This window comes from Strix uralensis, chromosome 1, assembly GCF_047716275.1.
Source record: "Strix uralensis isolate ZFMK-TIS-50842 chromosome 1, bStrUra1, whole genome shotgun sequence".
NCBI lineage: Eukaryota > Metazoa > Chordata > Aves > Strigiformes > Strigidae > Strix > Strix uralensis.
Window position 1 is genome coordinate 69,708,379 of NC_133972.1, and position 22,016 is coordinate 69,730,394.

General features: G+C 38.9%; 1 protein-coding gene across 7 annotated transcripts in view; it reads right to left on the bottom strand.

Annotated features, from left to right (window-relative positions):
• Positions 1 to 373: 373 nt before the first annotated feature.
• RAMP3 (receptor activity modifying protein 3) overlaps positions 374 to 22,016 on the bottom strand; it is a 79,935-nt gene continuing 58,292 nt past the window's right edge. For 6 of the 7 annotated variants that reach the window (XM_074869988.1, XM_074869960.1, XM_074869970.1 and 3 more), the window contains 2 exons: positions 20,331 to 20,402; positions 374 to 2,808 (listed from right to left, as the gene is read on the bottom strand). In XM_074869988.1, the coding sequence (XP_074726089.1) occupies positions 2,553 to 2,808; positions 20,331 to 20,402 (328 nt within the window). In that variant the 3' untranslated portion in view covers positions 374 to 2,552. The remainder of the gene's footprint in view (positions 2,809 to 20,330; positions 20,403 to 22,016) is intronic. The other variant, XM_074870007.1, reaches the window with a different exon arrangement.

Genomic DNA, 22,016 nt, shown 5'->3' on the forward strand with positions numbered 1-22,016 from the left:
TAACACATACAAATTATGTCAAAAGATCCACTAGTTACTATTCTAGTTCCCTATTAATGTACACAGCTGTTAAGAACTGGACACTGTAGTTGCTTTTCTTCTTCAGAGCACTATAAATGTCCCTCCAGATTTAACCACTGAGGCTGCATTAAATTAGCAGTGTCATTTCCTATGTACTGTTTCAACTTATCTGCCTTCTATCAAATATATAAAAAAAAATAGTGGAAGATCACACTTTGGATGGGGAAGACACACAAAAAAAGGTTATATTTTCACATCCAAAGCACACACAGCAGCAGAATACTTCCCCCTCCCTCATAGCACATGAAGGAAAATCCAGTTTTATTCTTTAACTCTTACATCTCTCAGACTCTTTGAAAAGTTCACACTAGATTTTATTTTCAAATTAAATAGAATCCATTTAAACATGGGATTTGTTTAAAGACCACAATACACATATAGTATTATGATGTCATCAAGGTGACAGTTTCTTCTCCATTTAGTACCCAGGCCAATTTATTTTATACTGAATTAAGCTGGCTGATATCTCTCAGATGACCTGTTGATCAGGTGAACACAGTTTCAAGTGAGCCAGAACTGGCCAAGAATTTGCACCAAATATTCCAATGAGATTGAAGCGAACATGTTTTTGAAAAAGACAAATTATTGCTAAGGGGTTTCCAACTGAAGTTTTGAAACTTGCTTTGAAGCTTGTTGAAGTTTAAAGTAAAATGAGGATTAAAATGAAACTCTATACGGAACATAAAATTATTTGGTTTTGGCCACACAAAATGCTTAAACAATCTTTTGGATCAAATGAATGGGTTGGTTTTTTTACTTCACCATTAGTTTTGGTGCATCAAAACATTTTAATGCAGAAAATAATAAGTAGAAAACTAAACCAAAATCCTTAGTACATGTCATTCTTTTTTACATTGAGCAATTTTTGCTAGCATCTAGAGAATGAAGAAGTATCTTCGGAAAAACACACAGGAAACACCTTAGAAAATTAATCATTCTAATATTAGGGTAATGCAAAAACAAGCCGGTGCCTTCAATCCCTGTGAACGGATGTGAGAACAAACCAGTACAGCTACAGGTGTTCTTTATCTATCTACATATAAGCAATTCTAGTAAAGGAGGCACTTCTAATTTGATTCAAGCCTGGAAATACTTCTCATACACACAGAAGTCAGTCTCAAACACTGAGCCAGAATCTTAAAGGAGAAAATCTAACTAGCAGAGATACGAAACACCATTATTTGGCCACTCAACCTGTATTTTATTTGTGTGCATAAGGTATGGAAAAATGAAGAGTCACTTGTAACAGATACTGGTCATTTATAATAGAAGTACATTCAACTGAAAGGCATTTTGTGAAATGACAGAAAAGAAAGGTCACAACACAAACATAAAAATTTTTCTTATTTTGGGCACATGATCTTTATTTAAACTGTTACATAGGAATAGCTTTATAGAATAAGATTTCTGAGTAGAATTTTTTCTCTTTCCTCCTATGCCTGTTCCAAGCTTTTATGTTCATACATACTTCAGTTCCTACATGTTTCACAGGATGAAGAATTATTTATGTACAAAATTATACTCTGAAAGGCACCTCAATCAACATGACACCTTTATATTTATTTGTAGGACATCACCTGCACAGATTGAAGTGAGAGTGGGGAGTACACAGTGAACACAAGTCGTCAATAATAATAATTATAAAAGATGAAAAATAAAGTCTGGCATATGAAAGTTTCTTCATTACTCCTTAGTATATTTATAATCAACCAATTTCCCCTCATATTTTCCAGCTCTGTAAAATAAGACCTATATATCTTCCCAGAGTTTGTTTGTAAGCTATACAATTCCAAGTAGCCATGCTTAAAGGCATTTTATAAACTATTTTATAACATGGCATGATAATTTCCCATGGGGATAGTCACTGGACACATAAATTGTTCCTTTGCCAGGACAATACTTCCAGTTCTTGATAATGATGTTTTTGACTAGCTTCCAGGAAAAGCTGTCACTTCGTTACATCCATGTTCAGTTCCTTTGTCCTTGTATCCAAGTCACATGGTTCACAGATGAAAACCTCAAGTGTTCTGCACAAAAAACTCAAGAGATGTCATCTCCCCTGCAGTTAATGTTACACCATGCATACATACACTTACATACAACTTTGCAAAACTTAGTTTACCAATCAGCTTTACCCATAGGAAAGTAACTTTATCCCTTTTGCAGCTAAGTGGTCTGTTTGGCTGGGGACATTCCTGTTTCTGGGAGCTGCCTGTGGATTCCATGATGATGAGGCCCAATGGAAGCAAAGAGCTTTGCACCAGCAACACTGATGGCCAAGCTCAGAAGCAGTGACTTTCAGCAGCAGCAGCAGGCAGCTCTTTGTACACAGGAACACTTCTCTGTCTCAGTATCTCACAGGTTCCATTTCAGCAGATCTGAAATTTTTATGGTGATTTTCACTCTTCGTCCTCCTCTCTTAATGTTTTTGGAAGAAGGAAATGGATAAAAAGAAAACCCAGAGGAACAACTTACACCAGGATATCACTTCTCTTGCTGCACCATACCACTAGTGTTATCATGGCACATGTCAACATGACGGGGATCAAGATCAGAGTTATGAGAATTTCATCTGGTGGATCTTCCCAGTGAACCTTTTCTGAAGTACAGTTTGAAAAGAATTGTTTATGAATTCCAGTGATAAAGCCCTCTGCGAGGGGGTTTGGCCAAAAGCAACTCGCGTTGTTGGCTTCACGTTCAGTGCACTGGGTAAAGTTGTCATAATACCTAGGAGAAGAAGAAAATTAAGGGAAGTTTAAATAGAACGCATATGCATATCACACTTAGACAAAGCTACACAGGGTTCCATATAAAGTCTATAGAAGTGGGTCTATCATGTAGATACTCTGCTGAAGGACCTTTAATGGAAGCTGTGGGTACCAAATACAATGCAGTGAGCCAGAAGAACTGACTCACATGTACTCATATAACAGAGATTTCATGTGAAATCCTGAGATCCCAGATAGACAGTGGTCAAAACCCTGTCTTTTGGGTGCTGTTACTATAGCCAGGATCTCCTGATGCCACTTAAGTAGAATTAGAAACCCCTCAATAGAGATATCTACAGTATCTTTAAAAAACATACACACAAATGTACCAGAAACAGGACATTTTGATCAAAATATGGATAATCTATGCCTCATCTGCTATTGGACATGATGTTGTGGCAAAAATGATTATGTGATGCTGGAACAGAACCAAAACATGTATTACTGTGTAGAAATTTCAGTTCTGTTGTACCCTTAGGCAGTAAGAAGATAATAGGACAATAAACACACAGAAAGTTAGCTTTTGACAACCTTTATCTTTCTCCCAACTCCAACAAATGCCCAGCAGGAAAAAAAAATAATTCCTAATTACACATTTTTGCAATGCTCATGAAAGATTGGGAACACCTTATAATACCTAACACTTGATTTCCACACAGCATGTGCTAAAATTTACCTGTCCAGGGATAACTTGTATTTATGAAAACTGGCTACCCCTCATGAAAAAAAAGGAAACAATAAGCCTAAATAAGTAATTGGATGGGTTTTGTAGTGTTATCATAAGCAAAAGAAATTCAGGAAGTGAATGGAGTACGGGGGAGGAGATTGGAAATTAGGAAGAAAAGGGTGTCTGGTCAGTACATGAATAGGGTAAGAAATACGGAAGATGAATTGTTGTCTGTTGCATTTAAAAATATTTCTTTCAGTCTTGAATGACTCAATGAACTCACTTCAAAGGGAAATTAAAAATAGAAGGGAGAGAGCAAGAGACCACATGACACCTCAAGGGATAGCATTCTGCACTATTATCTGAAGGCCCCACCCTCCCTTTCAGTATGTATAAATATGGTAACTCCTGATGAATGACTTGTTCTGGCAGTAAGTACCACAGGGCACTAATGCTGACTCAATCCTTTGCTGTGAAGTAGTGGGGGTGAGACATTCAGTGTTTGGGTCAAGACTGAAGTCCACTGTCTATTGTGGGTCTTTTAGGGGAAATGTCTGTCTGCCCATGCTACAAGCACATACATTGAGAATACAGGCTGCACAGCATCTACGTTCTCAGGGCTGTGTCCACAGAAGAAGTAGCAGCCTCACAGAAAAGTCCTTCTGCAACCTACTCATAGTTCTCATTCTCAGGGAGTTTGAGCTGATGCTGCTTTATTCATAAGCAAATACACTGGATGATCTGACAAGTCCATTCCCAGATGCTCTGGCATGCAGATGCATATATGCACAATGTATGTATATTTTAAGCAAAGTAACTAGAAAGGAAGCCTTTATGACAATGTCAGCAGCTGCAGGGAAACAACAGGAAATAAGCTAAAAATAAAATACAAATATTAGCTGTTTCTTATTTTAATAGTCATTCTTCCATGCGACCCGGTAGCATCCATTCTTTATAACCTTGGACTAAATTAGAAACTGAAGATGTCTTGCTGAATATGGGAGAGACAGTCCCAGAGGACTGAAGAAAAATACATCTAAAGGCGTGCCTACAAGGTTCAACGGACTACAATGCAGAGGCGGCAGAGCTAGCGTGCAGTTGCCCAGACAGGTCAGTCTAGCACAGACACCAGGCAGGGCTCCAGAGAGCATCGGGCTCTGCTCCAGCCCTGCTCTGGGCCATGCTCTGGTGAGCAAGTTTGTCCCCTCAATGGCTGCTTCAGCTCCCTGCTGTCACAGCCACCTCAATTCGCCTATCTGTTCATGCCAAATAACAAAACAAACAATAAATCCTGGTGACCTGAGCAGACTTCATATAAAAGTATCCTAAACTGAGAGATTTAACGATATAAAACCTTTTTCTTCTTTTTTTTTCTTTTCCCTGGGTGTAAAATCCTGTAGAAAGTTCACTGTTCCTCCAAGAATTCTGTAGATTTTTTTTTCATAAATGTTAGATGGTGCAAACAAAAACATTTCCCACTGGTTTTGCATTTCAAGTACAACATAGCTAGAAAAATCTGGTTAAACATTGCCAAAAGGCCAGATAAAAATAATTAGGGATTTATATTGTATTTGAGAAACTGAATGCCTAAAAGCCAAAACAGAACAAAAATGTTAACTTAACAGTTTGAATTCCTTACAAATTTCCCTTAATACCCACTCTCTCAAAAAAACCAAAAAAGCTACCTGCACTGTAACTGTTTTTTCACACAATTGTGAGGATGTAGATAAGAAAAAAATCTCAACTACTTGAGAATTACATGTCTGCAGTAAAGCTCAATTCACTTAAATATTTATATAATTTCATAAAATAGAGTTTATGCACTGCAACACAAAATTAAAAAAATAATCCTCCGCATGGTACTGTGTAACAGCTACCTCAGACAGGATGACATGAGTGTTTTGTAGTTGATCAATTGGTTTGCATGTTGTTGGGCTTTTTTTAAGAGGTAGGGTTTAATAGATATTTCATTCCAATTTGATTCTCCTATGCTTAATTATCTTATGCCTTACACAATTCTCTTTATTCAAATGGTAAAGGCTAGATTAGGAAACCCTTCCATTCTGTATAATAATAAAATGACTATCGCAAAGATGCCCTGGCCTCTGACTGAAAATACTTCAACACAAATGCATAAAAAATACACACTTTGTGGAAGAACGAGAAATTACATTTTCTACTTATTCCCAGAACAAGTAATTGGAGACCTGTATAGTAGTACAAGCTCCTTCACCTCTTGGATTATAAGGAGGTGCGGGAAGATGATTATTCTCTGTGCTGAGTCACATTTTTGTCTCTTTCAGGATAATACAAGGACCTAATTAGTTAGTTAGTACTCAGAAAAGGTATATTCACTGGGAACCAGGTCACAAGCTTTGGGATCAGTGGGCTGAAAAATTAATTTATCTGTGAGTTTCAACTCAGTTCAGTAGGCCAGTACCAAAAAACAAAAACTAAGCATAGTCCGAGCACCAAAATTCATATAAAGATATGCTTTCCCCTGATATTCTCAGGAGAATCATCATAAATTTTATTGAGGAACTAACTACTTGGTCATACTGCGTATTATTGAAAATACTTACTTACAGACAACATGAAAAATACTTAATTACTCTTTGGAGCAATCTCTGAGCTGTAACACATTTATCATGAAAGACAACTTTCAATAATCTAGAACAATACTTCATTTTCAGAGCACAAACACTTTTTCTTCTGTACTTTATGTTCCCACTAAAACAGATAATAACAATTGTGTGGTTAGTTTTTGTAAAAACTGTGGAAAATTTTATTTTGTGAGTTATTTTACCCATGAGAAAACATTTACCTATAACCAACAACCTGGACAATAGGCAATTATCAGGAATGCTAGTGCACACATTTGCCTCAATGGGACAGTGTTTCATGGAGTGGGACAGTGTTTCATGGAGTGCACACTCAAACTATTTAAATAGATGCCTGGATGTATTACATCTCACCCATCTCCAGGTACCCAGTTGCCTACCACTCAGGGCACTACTCAGTCTAAGTGGGGGCTTAAATCTCATCCATAGTTTCCCACATCCCCAGGGAGGAATGTGGTAAATTCTTGCTCTTTCTTCAACATCCCTAAACAAAAAAACTGCAGAGATGATTGGTTTACAAACACACAAAAAATACAACTCTTTCCTCCAAATTTTCATGAGACCAAGAAAACAAATAGATTGTTTAAGACTTTCAACAAATGAACACTTTCCAAAGAAAAACTGTTCTTTCAAAAAATCTCAAACAATTCTCAAAAAGCAGAGTACCATATATCGTGTTACTGAAGACAAATTTTTGAAGGCGTTCACAGGCTGCAGCCAGCAGACCCACCGGCAGTTCCAGGAAGAGAATTCTGCCACCTCTCCAGCACTCATGGATAGACCACCCCAGAGACACTATGCACACATGCAATCACGGATTTTTTTGCTGTTGCTTTATGAGCTGGATCAGAAATTAAAAACCAAAACAATCAACACACTTTCACTATCCCATTTTATGTAAATCAGCCTCATCATTAATGATATAATACATACATTATGAGTTAATTTTTGTTATTTTGAGTCTACTAAGTATTCAGAAAATATGGGGAAAATTCTCTCCAGCATAAATGAGTTTTGATGTAAATCAGGTAATAGATACTCCAGGGACACTCACTCCTTCTGCTACTCTGCAATCCTGGACAGGAATCTAGAGGCACTGTTCCAGGGTAGTACAAGTTATGTGGTATATTTTAATAACGATGTTTTAAAACTCTTTTATTTTTTTCCCCCAGATGGTTCAACCAAGAAATTTCTTTATACACAGTCATACATTAATCAGAGTTCAAAGTGAATGATCATCCTTGTAACCTCCACCCAGTCTGGAATGAGAAATGCTGAAATAATAATAATTACAAATATACTATGATGAGAAAGGCTCTTCTTACAGCATTTCCAGATGAAGTGGAGGCAGGAAGTACCAAACAACCTCACCAAAAAAAAGCCTATTCTTGTGGGATATGCCACCAGATTTTATAGAATTTAAGGGTGTAACAGTCTGGATGAACTTCAAATAAGGATACAAACCTTAAGATCTCCTGGCGTTTCAACATCATATTAAAGAAAAGCTTTAGTTTTATAATCAGCTATGAGCCTACAAATATGGTGGAATATTTCTGAGCTTTTTCCATTCAACATCTCTCCCAAACAGATTTTTGGCTGTATCTCACCACTCCTTTAATCACATATCTTCTGCCAAGAGGAGTATCCTCACAGACACACATCTACCTCCCTAATCAGATCAGATGTGCTGTTGTGCATTTCCAATATAGAATACAGCCAGAAGAAAATAATACACTACAAAACGTAAGGAAGGAAATGAATGTGGGGGTAAAAAAAAAAAAGGTAAAAAAACCCTTGCTGGTTTAATGACAACATCATAAAGTGCACTTTACTCTCATGCCACTAAATAATGGGCATTGTGACAGGTTTACTTGCTTAGATTGAAAAGAATAAATACATTCTTGTGTCCTTTGAAATAATTACAGATCTCCACCCTTGGCTTCACACTAACAGCTGTCTGGAAAATGAAAAATGATTGAATAAACCTAACTGAAAACCCTAAAATACATAACTATTACTAAATTGTTGCTAATTGCCTAAAGATGCAGCAAGAAAATGTAAATATAAAGAGCAACTGTAGATTTAAGCAGTAGTTTATATACCTAATATCCATCTACAACAAGAGAGCAACAGAAAGTACTACATTAAGCAAATATAGAACAATGTTGGAAACGTAGCCTGACACCAGGTACTATGTTATGAAGAACAAAATTTAGTAGCACTGGAATTTTACCAAGCCAGAAGCTTCTACTAGCAAATGGGTTTTGCCTGCCACCACTCCTGAGTTATATTTTAATGATTACTTGTAAACTCAGCCCATCTTTGGTGAACCAGTTCAGAGGGGAAGTACTCTCTGAAGCCATCACTACACCATGTCTATAGAAGCCAGTCCCATAACTTCCTTGAATTATACAAAAATCAAAAGGCAAATCCTAATCCCACAACATTTAAGCGTAAGTATCCAACTTCTTATATGCACAGCACCTCTGAAGTAGCCATCACCATCAGTGATGATGTGTGGAAGAAAGATGTACTTAATATACTGAAGAGTCTGTACTGAGTCTCAGTGTCAGCCACTCAGCCACCTCACGAATACCCACCTCTCCAACTGAGACAGAAACAGAGCTACAGGGAATGCGCTGCAGGAAAATGCAGGATGTGAGAGCAGCATGTGGCACTGGCATCCTGCAATCTGAATGCTGAAATGCTCTGTAAATGTCTGGCTTGCAAAAGTTCATTCATGTACTGTACCTTCCAGATAAGAGTTTGGTTTGCTCCTTAGAGATGATTACAACATTGCAGTGTCACTCTGCTCTGTGCAGTGATCTGGCTCAAGAGCTGCGGCTTTAATATAGTTTGTCTAAACTGTTATTTACTATGCTATTGCACAAACAATGAATTATGTGACAATACATTACTTAATCATGAACTCATGAGGGACAAAGACTAAAATGAAGAAGGCTGAACTTCTCCAAAAAAATCCTTTCTGAGATAGCTTTCAGATTAGCAATGAAGAAATACATGCTATTTTAGTAGTAAACATGAATTCTCCTGGAAGTTGCCAAGCTGAGGCAAACCCCTTCACCAGTTTGACACAACTGATATTAAACTATGTTAATTGACACACACATTGGACACTTTGCATTTCTGGCTTAAAGTTATACATTTCTTTATCGTAAGAATAGGGTCATCTGTGACTTACTGTTTTTAAATCATCACTGCTCAGTTTCTAAAGTTTACTTGAATTACAACTGATGATAGAGCAGCTGATAAGAGATCACAGTTACAACTGCAGCTCATTTCTGCAATAAGCTCCTGAGACAGCAAAGTTGCTTGTTAGCAAGTTCCTTAGTAAACAGATGTCCCTAGGTTTGCAGCAGCAACCCTGCTATCTCAATTCAGAATGAGCTTAACATATAGCAGTACAAACAGAACTGGGGATTTGGTACTATTTTAGGAAGTCTGATGCCTGCTCTCTGCCCTAGTCCAACACCAACAGCTATTGTAGTAACACTGACATTTGATGGAAAACAGAGAGAATGGCAAGGGGGAAAGAAGGGCCATTTGTTATTCACTGAAAGCTGAAAGAAAGCAGAGTAATTTTTAAAACAGACTTTAGTGCTGTGAGCTAAAAAAGACACCTCCAATTCCCAAACCTTGAGAAGAAAGCTTAACCACAAAATGGTATTTGGAAAGAGAATGAGGCTGTATGTAGAGGAGAAAGAGGATTAATGAAAAATGTACCTTTTTACTATACTGTACCTTTCATTTTAGAAAACTATGATATTACAGCTAATGAAAGATAACAGCAATTCCGGTGTATTTTCTCAATTTTCTCCTTTCTTCTGTCTTCTGTGAAGGGTTGTTTGAAACATATTTGTTTGTTTAATATATATTTTATGAGCGGAGCTTAAGTGTGTAGTGTTGGGTCTGGAGGGACATGAGCCCTTATGAGATCTACAGCAGTTACTGAGAGACAGATTTTTAAAACTAGTGAAATCCCTAAAGACAGTCACTAAAAGCCCTTGAAATCATGTGTGTTATTTGTAATTTCAGCTACAATCATTCCAAAAGTATTTGAGAATTCAGGTCATATAACCAAAAAGCAAGGGTGGTTTAACTTGGCAGAGATGACAAGGTTTCTACAGTCTGCTGTATTCCTCCTCCTCCAGCACCACAATACCCACTCTTCATGAATCAGTTTCTGAACCATCATGCTGTAAATCAGGATGCTAGAGCAACACAAGGAACCGTGGTGGTTTGTCATGCAAATGCTCATGAAGGAGATGTGTTGCCAACCCAACCTGCATGTGCTCATGAGTTAGATATCTCTGTCCTTTATTTGTCCCTCTGTAAAATGAGGCTAAACTAGATTGTCCAGCCTCAGAAAAATACTGTGTAATAAAAGAGAATACAGTCTCTGATGGCTACCTTAATAGGGACCATGTGTCATATACAAATAGTTGGCACCCAGTTTAGATGTCCAATACTTCCTAAGTATATAACAACAATTCCTGTATTATTTGATTGACTGCCTTGTAAGTGTTAAAATGAAGCCCACAGTAGCTGTATCTGTTTCTCATTCTCAATCCTGTTTGCTGTGCTGCTCAAACTGTAGGTAGGAGGTTAAACAAAGCAAAGAAAGCCTTCCCTTTACAATTTCTGCTATAAAAGAGCCAGACGAATTTGGCATATTTTCTGTTATCACTTCACAACATCTGTACTCCAAAACTCACACATGTAAGTATCCCTGCAGTGACAATGAGAGACCAGATACCACTGAAAAATCAATACACAAATAAAACCAGTCTCGATAACTGCATAGTTTTGGTTTCAAAGTCAGAGAGCAGTTATGAAACACTAGCTAAAATACAACAACTAATTTCTAAATAAGGGATGGTAACACAAAAAAAAGCATGTAAGACTGCTATTTCAGACACTGGCTTCTACATGCAAACATTTTAGTGGTTTCTATTTTTTACTAATGGATATAGGTTAAAAAAAAATATTGCTAATAATGCCTATGTGCCATCTAATACCTTTCATTCATTAATTTGCAATTGAAGCAAATGTCCTTACTGTTTTCTAGATGAGAAAACTCAACCATAATACAGAATCACAGTTTGCCCACAGCAGAGTTCATGGCTGAACTGGGAACAGAGCATGGGTCTCCTGGGCTCAGGACCAGGTTCTAGATACAACCCACACTGCTTACGAGGACTCTAATTCTTATTCTGCAACTAAAGTACTAAAAACAACCCGCTCCTTGTGAAATCTCCACTGCTTGAGCTACGCACACACAGAACATGACTAAATATGACTTAATTCATTAGGAAACCAGGCCAGAAAGTGGCCTGTTTTTTCAGAGAAAGTGGAGCTCCAGAAAAGCTCAGTCTTCGGGGATTACTTGGACAACAGAGCACCAGGTCTGCCAGAACCTGACAGAGGGGAACGGAAGGATGACCTGAACTTCTTTCTGCTCTTTCCCCTGCACCTGACATACACAGGAAAGGAAAATGCTGTCCACTCTGAGCTCAGGGATCGGAAACAAAGCACAAAGTTACACCTGAGCAATTATCTCAGAATATACATAAAATTGCAACAGTCTGAAGGAGATCCATGAGTGACTGACACCTGAGATGCTCATTTGCAACTAAGGAATATATGAACTACCATCTTTAAATCAATGTATAAAAGACACCCTGTACCTCAGTCCTGAGCACATGCAAGAGGCTCTGCTCCTAGAGAGTTCATGCAAGCTTTGATATAAAATCCACTTTCATCTATGTTACTGAAAACTGCAGCGCAGTTCCCAGATTAAGGGGAACTCAGTTACAAACTACTTCTGCATAGTTACCCACCTCCTCTCTCCCTTTTATTTCCACAAAAAGCCAACCTCAGCCCACAGGCCAGATGAGACGCCTGACATGGTTCAGCAGAGCCCTAATAATGGGCTATCAGAAGAGAAACCTTCTGGAGCATTGGACAGCAAGTGAACCACACCACAACACCAGAAATCAGACACAAATGAAGGTGGGACTCATTACATCTTGCTTTCGTTTCACTTCATTCCCCTGCAAAGGCATCAAGTTTGTATTTTTCACCCAAAGATCAAACCCCTGTCTACATTCAACAAATGGCTTGTCAATTTTAAGTTCTGTGCAGATCCTGCAAAATTCACTAAAAGAAATTCATGTTACATAGACTTGCATATCCTGACAACTTGAAATCATACTTTTGAGTCATGCTGCAAATAAGTGCATAAAGGTGCAAAGGTAAAACAGATTTAAGAATTCACAATACTTTTGTGACTACTTTAAACTTTATTTTCACACCTACTGTTTCTCCCTTCCACAGTTTCTCATTAAAACAATCACCTCGTCAAAGATCTTTGATGTCTGGTAAAATGCATATTTCATAGCAGAAAATAATAAGTCAGGAAATAAATAGTTCCATTTAACAACAGACCAGACATTTGAGTTCAGCTCAGCCACACAAGAAATCTCAGTGTTCCTTATATACATGGAACCAGAAATGTTCCTACGAGACCAATAGCATTTATGTGCCCTAAAGAAGGTGATCTTTCAGAATAAACTCTGGGCAGATTCCAGTCTTAAATACAGAAAAATATGTTGACACCTCATAATAGTTTACTCCCTAGTACAAGGCAAATTTTTGCTCCTGGCAATACCTGTGCACCAGGATTGCTGTCATCTATGGAATCTTGTCACCATCAACTCATCTGTGACTACTCACCACCTCTCCAGGTACTGCAAAAAGGGAACATGGTCCTTCACAAATGAAAGGCAGGTTTTGTACCTGCTCATGGGTAGCTAGGTTCTGTATTTTCAAAACATATCAGACTACTCACAAGATGGGTTTTGCAGGCCTGTTTGTCCTAAGATTATATGAAGTACAGCTGTGGTGGGTGTTACCAACTGATACTGTCTTCTACTCTCTCCAAGTGTTACTGGCTTTTTTCTTTCACCCACAATGCAGAAGCAAGCTTTGCTTTTGGAAAGACATACTGTGCTGCTAGCTTTAAAATAAGCAAAATGATGCATGGGAGCAGCTTAAAAGACAGTAACCTGCATGAGCAGCAGCAGAGTTTGCAGTTTGTCTGGAGCCCTGGTCAGAGTCAACTCTCTTGAATAACTAAGTCTCAAGAGCAAAACAAATGCATACAAAACCACAAAGACACCTTCCCTAACATTGTAGTTCCCAGCAAAACTCCTGCTGATTTGCAAAAAAAAGATGTGTTCCTTTCCATCAAACTCTGCAGCAATGAACTAGCCCCTGATCCTTTAAGAATTAATCCCACTATTAAACTAAACTATTATTAATCTATTTCAAAATGTAGATGAAAATCTAGATGAGCATGGACATTAACTGCTTTACTGGCAAACCAATGTGGGAGTAGTCACCGCTAAATTGCAGCAATGTTCTGCTAAACTTAGGTCTAATGAAACGTAGTGTTCCCATAGGAACAGAGTTCCTCCTCCAGCCAAATCACTGAACACACTGAAAAATCCTAACCCTCAAATTCAGCAACAGGAAAAACAAAATTACAGCTAAACCACAGACCTACAATGGAATTCCTCAACATTAATGTTTTATTGCTCTTTAAATAATCACTTCCAGACCTCGATAAAGGAGGTGATGTTCTAGTGGGAACGGCAGTAAAAAAATCCTCCTTGTAAACAGCCTACATAATGTTGTCAAAAAAACCCTACCTTCAATACCATAAAGTGGCAAGGGACTGAACTGTATTAATCCAGCCAAGCAGCAAGATAATAATTTCTCACTAATCATTCCCTGGAAAGAACTTAGGTAACTCTAACACAGCAACTTTCCCTGTAATTATAATTATACAATATTAGTCCATAACCTTTATTCCTATGGTAAATGGATCCCAAATAAAAAGATGCTTTTTTCAATCTGTAGATCAGTAAAACACTAAACCAACACAGTGCACAGTGGTATACAATTATACCACTGTAACTTTCAGGAAGCCAGCCTGAATATAAGAAACAGTTTAGACTTACCTACATGCACCTGAGAACATGCTCAGGTATCTCATTTTTGCAGACAGCTTTGCTCAGCTCCATTCTCCTGGACTGGACTGGCATCATTCCCAATCTACCTGGTTTTAAAGGAAGGCAGTTGAGCTGACATTACACTGCAGCTGGTGCAGGAGCTTTTGTGTGGACATGTCCACCGCAAGACTACTGCAACTCAAAGCACATGTCCCTACTCAACTCCAAAACCAATAATTTATATGAATGCAAACTTGTTTGCTCTCATTTGAAGAATGAGGATCTCATTTGCAGAATGGTAGCCAATAGCGAACATCACACCTTATTAGTAAACATATTTTTATGCTTTTGCAAAGTGAGTAGCGTTTCCGCACTACTTGGAAACAAAGAATAGCAAGACCCACATCATCTAGACAAATGGTAAGTGCCCTTGCTGATCAAGTCCTATCCTATTTATATTCAAAGCAATATCACTGGAGGTCTAAGGAATGCCATAGCAACATTTGTACAAGATTACTGAGCTTCGTTGTTCCAAGATTTCTATAGCCCCTCCAGCTTCTTTCAAGAAAAACAAAGCTGAATATAAATGAATCTAACAACCAAAGGAAAGGGGACTTGATGTCTTCAAGTAAGCAGAGTCGAAGATAATGGAACTAAAGGACCCTGAACAATGTCCATGAAGGCTAAAATTTGAGTTCTTCTGAGTTCAAAATAGTTGTTTTCCTTCCTGGAGTATTCTGATTACACGAAGCACTATCTGTGTGTAGAAAACCTCAGTTGGGTCAAGTTTACAAATTGGCTGTGACACTGCACCCTCAAATACCACCACTCCAATCACAAAACTCTTACATTTGTCATTTATTTCCTGCTCAGCATTGGTCTTTACCTCCCAGCTGAAATGCTGTAACAGATGGCTGTGTACTTCCGATGCACAAACAGGTATTTGCTTGCGAACGTCAGTAGAGAAAAAAAAATACAACTTAACAGACTGTTGAAAGCAAAAATTGTTAAAAGCACAAGACAGCTCAGTGGCTCAGAGAATTTATTTGCATTAAACATCCTAAGTGAGGACAGTTACCTTGATACAAGGACATTATACTGAACAATTCAACAATGTTCAGCAGTGATTGTTCTTTAAGGAAAACAAATAGACAAAAAACACACTTCCCCCAAAAATCAGTCTAATTAATTCACATTATTGTTTTGAAGCGGAATGAGTCTGAACACTAGATTTTGTAAAAGTACTAAGTACTTCCAAACCTGTGTGACATGACAAGGTTTTTGAGGAAAATAAATATTTCGTAAGGACAGTTCTCTCAAAAACAAAGAATGTTCTAGCTGTATTTTGCTGTCTCTAGAATTGGAAAATTTTACCAGTAGAAAATATCTTCAGTGCATGCAAGCAATAAATTTTCAGTTTAGCAGCAAGGACATTACATAGAATTGTTAATTTTATTTGAGGGATCACATGCTGCAATTTGTTAGACACATCTCTAATGAAAGGGAACAGCCAATACATAGAACAAGTGGCAGGGAACAGAATTGCTACAGAAGCCTCTTCTCTCAATTAACATTTAACAGTCTCCAACCACTGAATACTTTTCATGGGAGATTTCTGCTTGGCAAGACCTAAAAGAAAAGGTCTTCTGCCAGCAAACCAAACCTCCTTCAGAGAGCTGAAGGGACTGCTGCTGGAAAGCAGGTTTTTTGTTCACATCATCTATATGACCTTCTAGCTTGTATGGGGATAAAAAACTGCTTCCAGTGATGACTACTGTCCCCCTAAAAATTAAAAAACCAAAATAGATCTATGTCAGTTGTCATCTGTTTTCCTGTCTTATTTATCTTTTAATCTTCCATTTCTTGCCAACATACCTGCAATCCTTATTATTCTTCACATTCCTTGCCAAATTCAGCTTCAGCTATACCTTAGCTTTCCTGATCATATCCCTACATATCTGGGCAGCATCCCTATATTCTTCCCAGAATATACATCCCTGGTTCCACTGTACATTTCCTTCTCACACTTTCGTTTGTCCAGGAGGTCCTTAATCAGCCATGCTGGTCTCCTGCCTTTCTTGCCTGATTTCTTACATGTTGGAATCGAGAGCTCTTGCACTCTAAGAAAAATGTCCTTAAAGAGCTGCCAGCTCTGTTGTGCTCCTTTATCCCTGAGGGCAGTTTCCTAGGGCGTCCCATCCACTAATTCCTTAAACAACGGAGTTTGCTCCCCTAAAATTCAGGGTCCTGACTCTATACTTCATCTGGCCCATATCCGTCATGATTGTGAATTCCACCAGGGCATGATCACTGCTGACCAGGATGCACCAGTCTTGACCTCTAACATGAACATTTTCCAGTCTGCTTCCAAAGGCCTTGTGAGCAGTGCTACAATCAGAGCAGCTACAGAGATGACACCAGGAGCAACACTTTTTGTTAAGCAAAAGGTGAGGGATGCAATTCTATCTTCAGAGAAAAGAGTAAATCAAGAGTTGCTTTAGAAAGGCACTCAAGCTACTGTCTGTTTCAGCAGCCTAAGTATTCACATCTCCTCAAAGGCTGAGTAGTTGCATCCACTTTAGGTTCTTTTTCTTCAAAAGCTGAATAGATTCTCAAGATAATGCTGTATTTCACACCCTCACATGCACACCTGCAATGCCAACATGCAAATAATATAAATACCAGAATCTTTACACAACGACATAGGTTTTGCTTACAAAAAGATGTTTTAATATAGCTGTTTATCTTGTCCTTTCTCGTTTGCTTTCCAAGACCCATGAAATGCCAAGTGGCTACATCACTGTGTCTAGTTCTTTAATCCTGAGCTTTAACATCTGCACTTTGGATAAAGCTTCCAAACAACTCTGTCAAGAATTAAGGCCTGTATTTCCAGTGCTCATCAAACACCTTAGTGGACATAGGAGTATTGCTGTCTGGTGCCAGGTTGGCAACACTTTTTGTGTTAACACAGTGACTTCTAAAGCTGTGTTGGGGCCTGGCCCACATCTATCAAGCCTCTGTCCAGCAACCTCAAAGGGGCAAGAAGGCCTCCTGCGCCGAGGCCACACAAATGGGTACCGAGACTAAACCAGAGACCTAATCCTCAACTATAATAGTTGCTCCTGTAGTCATGAACAAACAGTGGAAGCAGAGGTCAACTCAGTTAGTAAGAGAAGAACCAGCTCCTTCTGAGAGGGGGAGAGAGGAGGAACCAGAAGAGGTAGCCTATTCTGCAGCAGGACAGGAGAGGAAAGAGCTACAAATCACAAAAAAGGCAAAAACTATCCAGTCCATACCCATGACCAAGCTCCAAGACAGGCAAAAAGATTTCACCCACCAAGCAGGTGAGCAAATTTCTACCTGGTTGCTTCAATGCTGGGAACATAAGAGCAAACTATTTATAGCTCAGTGGGCCCATGTAACATTCGGACACGCAGGGAGAGATGCAACATACATGTGGGCTTGAGATTGAGAGGTGGACCTAACCACTGAAGTCATTGCACAGGTTATTCATGAATGTGAAACATGCACCATAATTGAGCCATGCAAGTAAAGCCTCTCTGGTGTAAAGGACAGTGGCTGCAATATCAGTAAGGGAGGCCTCGCAGACTGATAATATCATACTGCCACACACCCACCAAGGCAAACTTCATCTACTTACCATGGCAGAAGTAACAACCGGATGGTTGAAAACACACCCTGTAACCCAAACCACTGCCTGAAACCCCATCCTGGACCCTGAAAAGCAAGTTCTGTGGCAACATGGCACCCCAGAAACAACTGAGTCAAGACAATGGGACCTCATTAGCACCTGGGCCAAGGAACATGGTGGGCACAATCCCTATCACACACCAGCCACTGGAAAGACTGAAAGATATAACAGACTGTTAAAGGCCATACTGAAAGGCATGTGTGCTGGGACATACAAGCAGTGGGATGCAAATTTAGCAGAAGCCAATTGGCTAATTAATACCAGAGGATCAGGTAACTGACCTGGCCCTGAACAAACAAAACCCCTGCATATTGTAGAAGGAGATAAGGTCCCTATAATGCATGTGGGGAATTGGCTGGGAAAGACAGCATGGTTTGCTTCTCCCTTGGGAAAAGGCAAACCTGTTTGCGGGATTGCTTTTGCTCAAGGACCCAGTACACTTGGTGAGTAATGCAGAAGGATGGGGAAAGCCAATGTGTACCTCAAGGAGATTTAACCTTGGAGGGAAATAACCATGATTTGTCTATTTTAGGAATCACTACAGCAGGAATTGCCTAAAGCAACAGAGAAAGAGCCTTGCAAAATCTGAACAAGCGCAGCTGTGACCTAACCTGAGCTGACTCTGGTTTCCAATAACTCAGCACAACATGCCTTTCCTGTTCAGAGCAACCACCGTAACAGAGAGAATCCAAGTCATGGACTAAATGAACTCAGTGGACATGTTATGGACATTTCACAGGGATGACCTGTAGACTAAGGGAAGATATCTGTGTATAAATCAAAGGATGGGAAGGGTGTATTGGATAGGGATGTATTGGATAGGGTAGTTTCCAAGCAGGATGTAAATGGTATGGAATAACGGGTGGAGATTGTACTGGGCCTGGCTAGGATAGTTAATTTCCTTCATAGAAGCTCATATGGTGCTGCATTTTAGAATTTTGACCAAAACAGTACTGATAACACACTAATGCTCTAGCTTTTGCTGAACAGTGTTTGCACAGCATCAAGGCCTTCTATTTTTCACATGCTGCCCCTCCAGTGAATAGATTGGTCAGTGTGCAATAGGCTGGGAGGCAACACAACCAGGCAGATGACCCAAACTGACCAAAGAGATATTCCATGCCATGTAACATCATGCTCATCAATAAAAAGGAAAGGAGGGGGGCTTAGGGAGGTCAGCCATATTTTTGCTTGGGAACTATCTGGGCATTTGTCTACCCACAGGAAGTGGTGAGTGATTGCCTTTGCACAACTTGTTTTGCTTTGTATTCTTCTCTCTCTTTCCACCTATTCTTCAATTTTTAAACAATTCAGTTTTTTATTTATTTGATCTTAACCTCCAAGTTTTCTTGCTTTTATTCTTCCTTTCCTCCTTCCCTGCCCCACTGTGGTGGAGGCGGGGGAGAAGTGAGTGAGTGGATGTGCGGTGCTTAGCCTCCCACCAGGGTTAACCCATGAAATCTTTAATATAAATTCTCTCTTCTGTTTCAAAGTAGTATCAGAGTGGGTTTTTTTAGAAAATTGTTTTTAACTTTCGAAAAACAAATATCCACAAGACACCTCATATTTAAAGTACAAGAACCAGAAAATGGAGGAAAGGCAAAAAAATAAGGTAGGGTTCTGAAATTAACAGGGTTAATGTGTGACAATTCCTGCCAGCTGCACAATTAAAGTATCACCTAGGTAAGAATACAACTGGCCAGACAACATACTAGGGAACACCCTGGCCTTGCAGATATGTACTCTACCAGACCACATGCATACCTGTCAAGTGACATCAGTTGACTACAAGTAGCACAAATCATTACATACTTACCCCTTACAGTCAAACAAATCAGGCTTGTGTTTCTGTAAGTGAAATGTAAACTATAAAACTTCTTACTTACGGATTGAGTTTCAAACTTTTTGTCAAGTTGGTAAACTAGTGAAAGCCCTTCATCTTCTTGGGCTTCTCATGATAGGAGACAGCATGTTTCTACAGCAAGCATTGAAACACATCACATGTTTTTGTGTCACTATATTTATCAGTATTTAAAATTTTACATCTAAAATTTTAATCCTTGTACTAGAACATGTGAAGGGAATCAGGAAGTACTCCATAATTCAGACCCAAATGATCAGAACACCTTTTAATTTCTAGTAAATACATCCCAGTGCTGAAAATCACAGAGGCACAATCTCTGCTGCCTCATCTGCTTTGCCTCTCCCTTCAGTCTCATTAAGAAAATCATTATCATTTTCTAGCTCATATCCTCCTTCAAAGGCCAAGCATGAAGGAGATGAGAGCCCTGAGAAGCTAATAACACCATCTGAAGATGCATTCCCACTATTTCTCGTCAGGTTAGATTTCAAAGCAAACTTAGAAACTAGGCTGCCTTTATAGTCAGTGGAGACACTGGAATAATTGTAAGGCATGATATGTAAGATCTCTTTTAAGACACCTACCTTAAGTTTCCACTGACTAGGAAGGGAGTCCAGGACAACAAGTACATTGGACAGATAAATCCCACACCTGTTCTGTGTAGCAAAAAAAAAAGGCATCACAAAAAAAGCAAGCTAGTCAAGAATTACACTCAAATATGCCACTCTCAGTGATGGAGAAATATCCAACCGATATGCTGTCCTTGTATCTACTTAAGCTCAACTGCTTTTCAAAAGTATTACCATCAGAGTCGCCACTGGTTTGCACAATCTTCCCCCCTGGTCAACCCAAGTACAAATGCACTTGATGCATGCAGGTATTCAGGTTAGTCACTAGCATCAGCCATCTGTTGAGGCAACTCTGCTTCCTCCCAAACACATCAGTCACTTTTTTTCATTCACCTTGTAAAGTCTGCTATGAATAATGGCTTATTTGATACCACTTCTCTCAAAATGTTCCACCTCCATGCTAAAACCATTATTCCACCACTGCTTCCAAAATTAAATGTTCACCCAGCATCAATCCAATCCTCCAACACCTGGAGAGGAGTCAGTCAGGAAGGAAGAGCCAGTCCCCAGCCCAGAGTTGCTCTGAGCTAGTTGTTTGCAGCACACTGTCTGTATCATCTCAGCAGCACAAGGCTTTTCTTTCCATCTAGATGAACCAAGCCGACAGGCAATCAGAGAAAATGTGGCTCTAATCCAGATCACTACTACACAGCTGGGCCTCCAGACAGCAATTCAAAACAGGCACCTGTGAACATAGTCATTTTTCTGACCAGCAGATGAAAACTCACAGGGAAAGAAATAACAGAAAAGCCCTCCTCATTCATTCCAGCTTGTATCTACAAACAACTGCTTCAGATTCCATTTTAAAAAGGATATTAAAGTATTATCTGCTGAGTGGAAGCTGTTACTAGGTTCCACTCAGTACAGAGTAGCACAAGCCTTTTATAACACCACAGCATCATTTCTTAAAGTGGAAACAGAGGAAAAAAAAATAGCTGATGATATCCAGCTGTGAAATAGAAATCACGGGTCAACCAGGCTTACACTTTGAGAAACACCCACTGCGGCATGTGCACAGAGTGAAAAAGAAATAAAATAGAAACACAATTCATCTGCTTCTACGCTGAACCTTCCATCATAATTTCCATATCCCTCCTTTACTTAATTTTTATGAGCATGCCAAGAATGTAGATTTTTTTCTGATTATTTATGGAAAATGGGTTTTATATACACCGATAAAATTCCTGTAACTACAAAATCCATTTGCTTTGGGAGAAGAGTGGCAGTTGTTTTCTGTTCCAAGCAGAACACAAATAATGCGAGTCAAAAATCAGGAAACTAATTACAGATCTTAAATTTCAGATCACAGCAACTACCAGTTAACGAACAAATGATTTTTGCAGTTTTGTATCATAAACATTCTTTAAAATTGCAATCTGTCCATGGACAGTTCACAAGCAAGACCAAAACTGATGAAAAATTAACCACAGAATCAGAGGAACAGTAACAACATTAAAGAATAGTTTAAGGTATAGCATAAAGATCTGATAGGGGAAGCGTCATGTATAGAAAAGTCCTACTTAACTACTATTCAAGTACATGGTTATGCTTTAACATGACTTTGACAGTACAGCCTGTATACCATTCAATGTGGATTTTTTCCTTTCTTACATCTTCCCCTCTTACTCGTAGAAGTAAAGA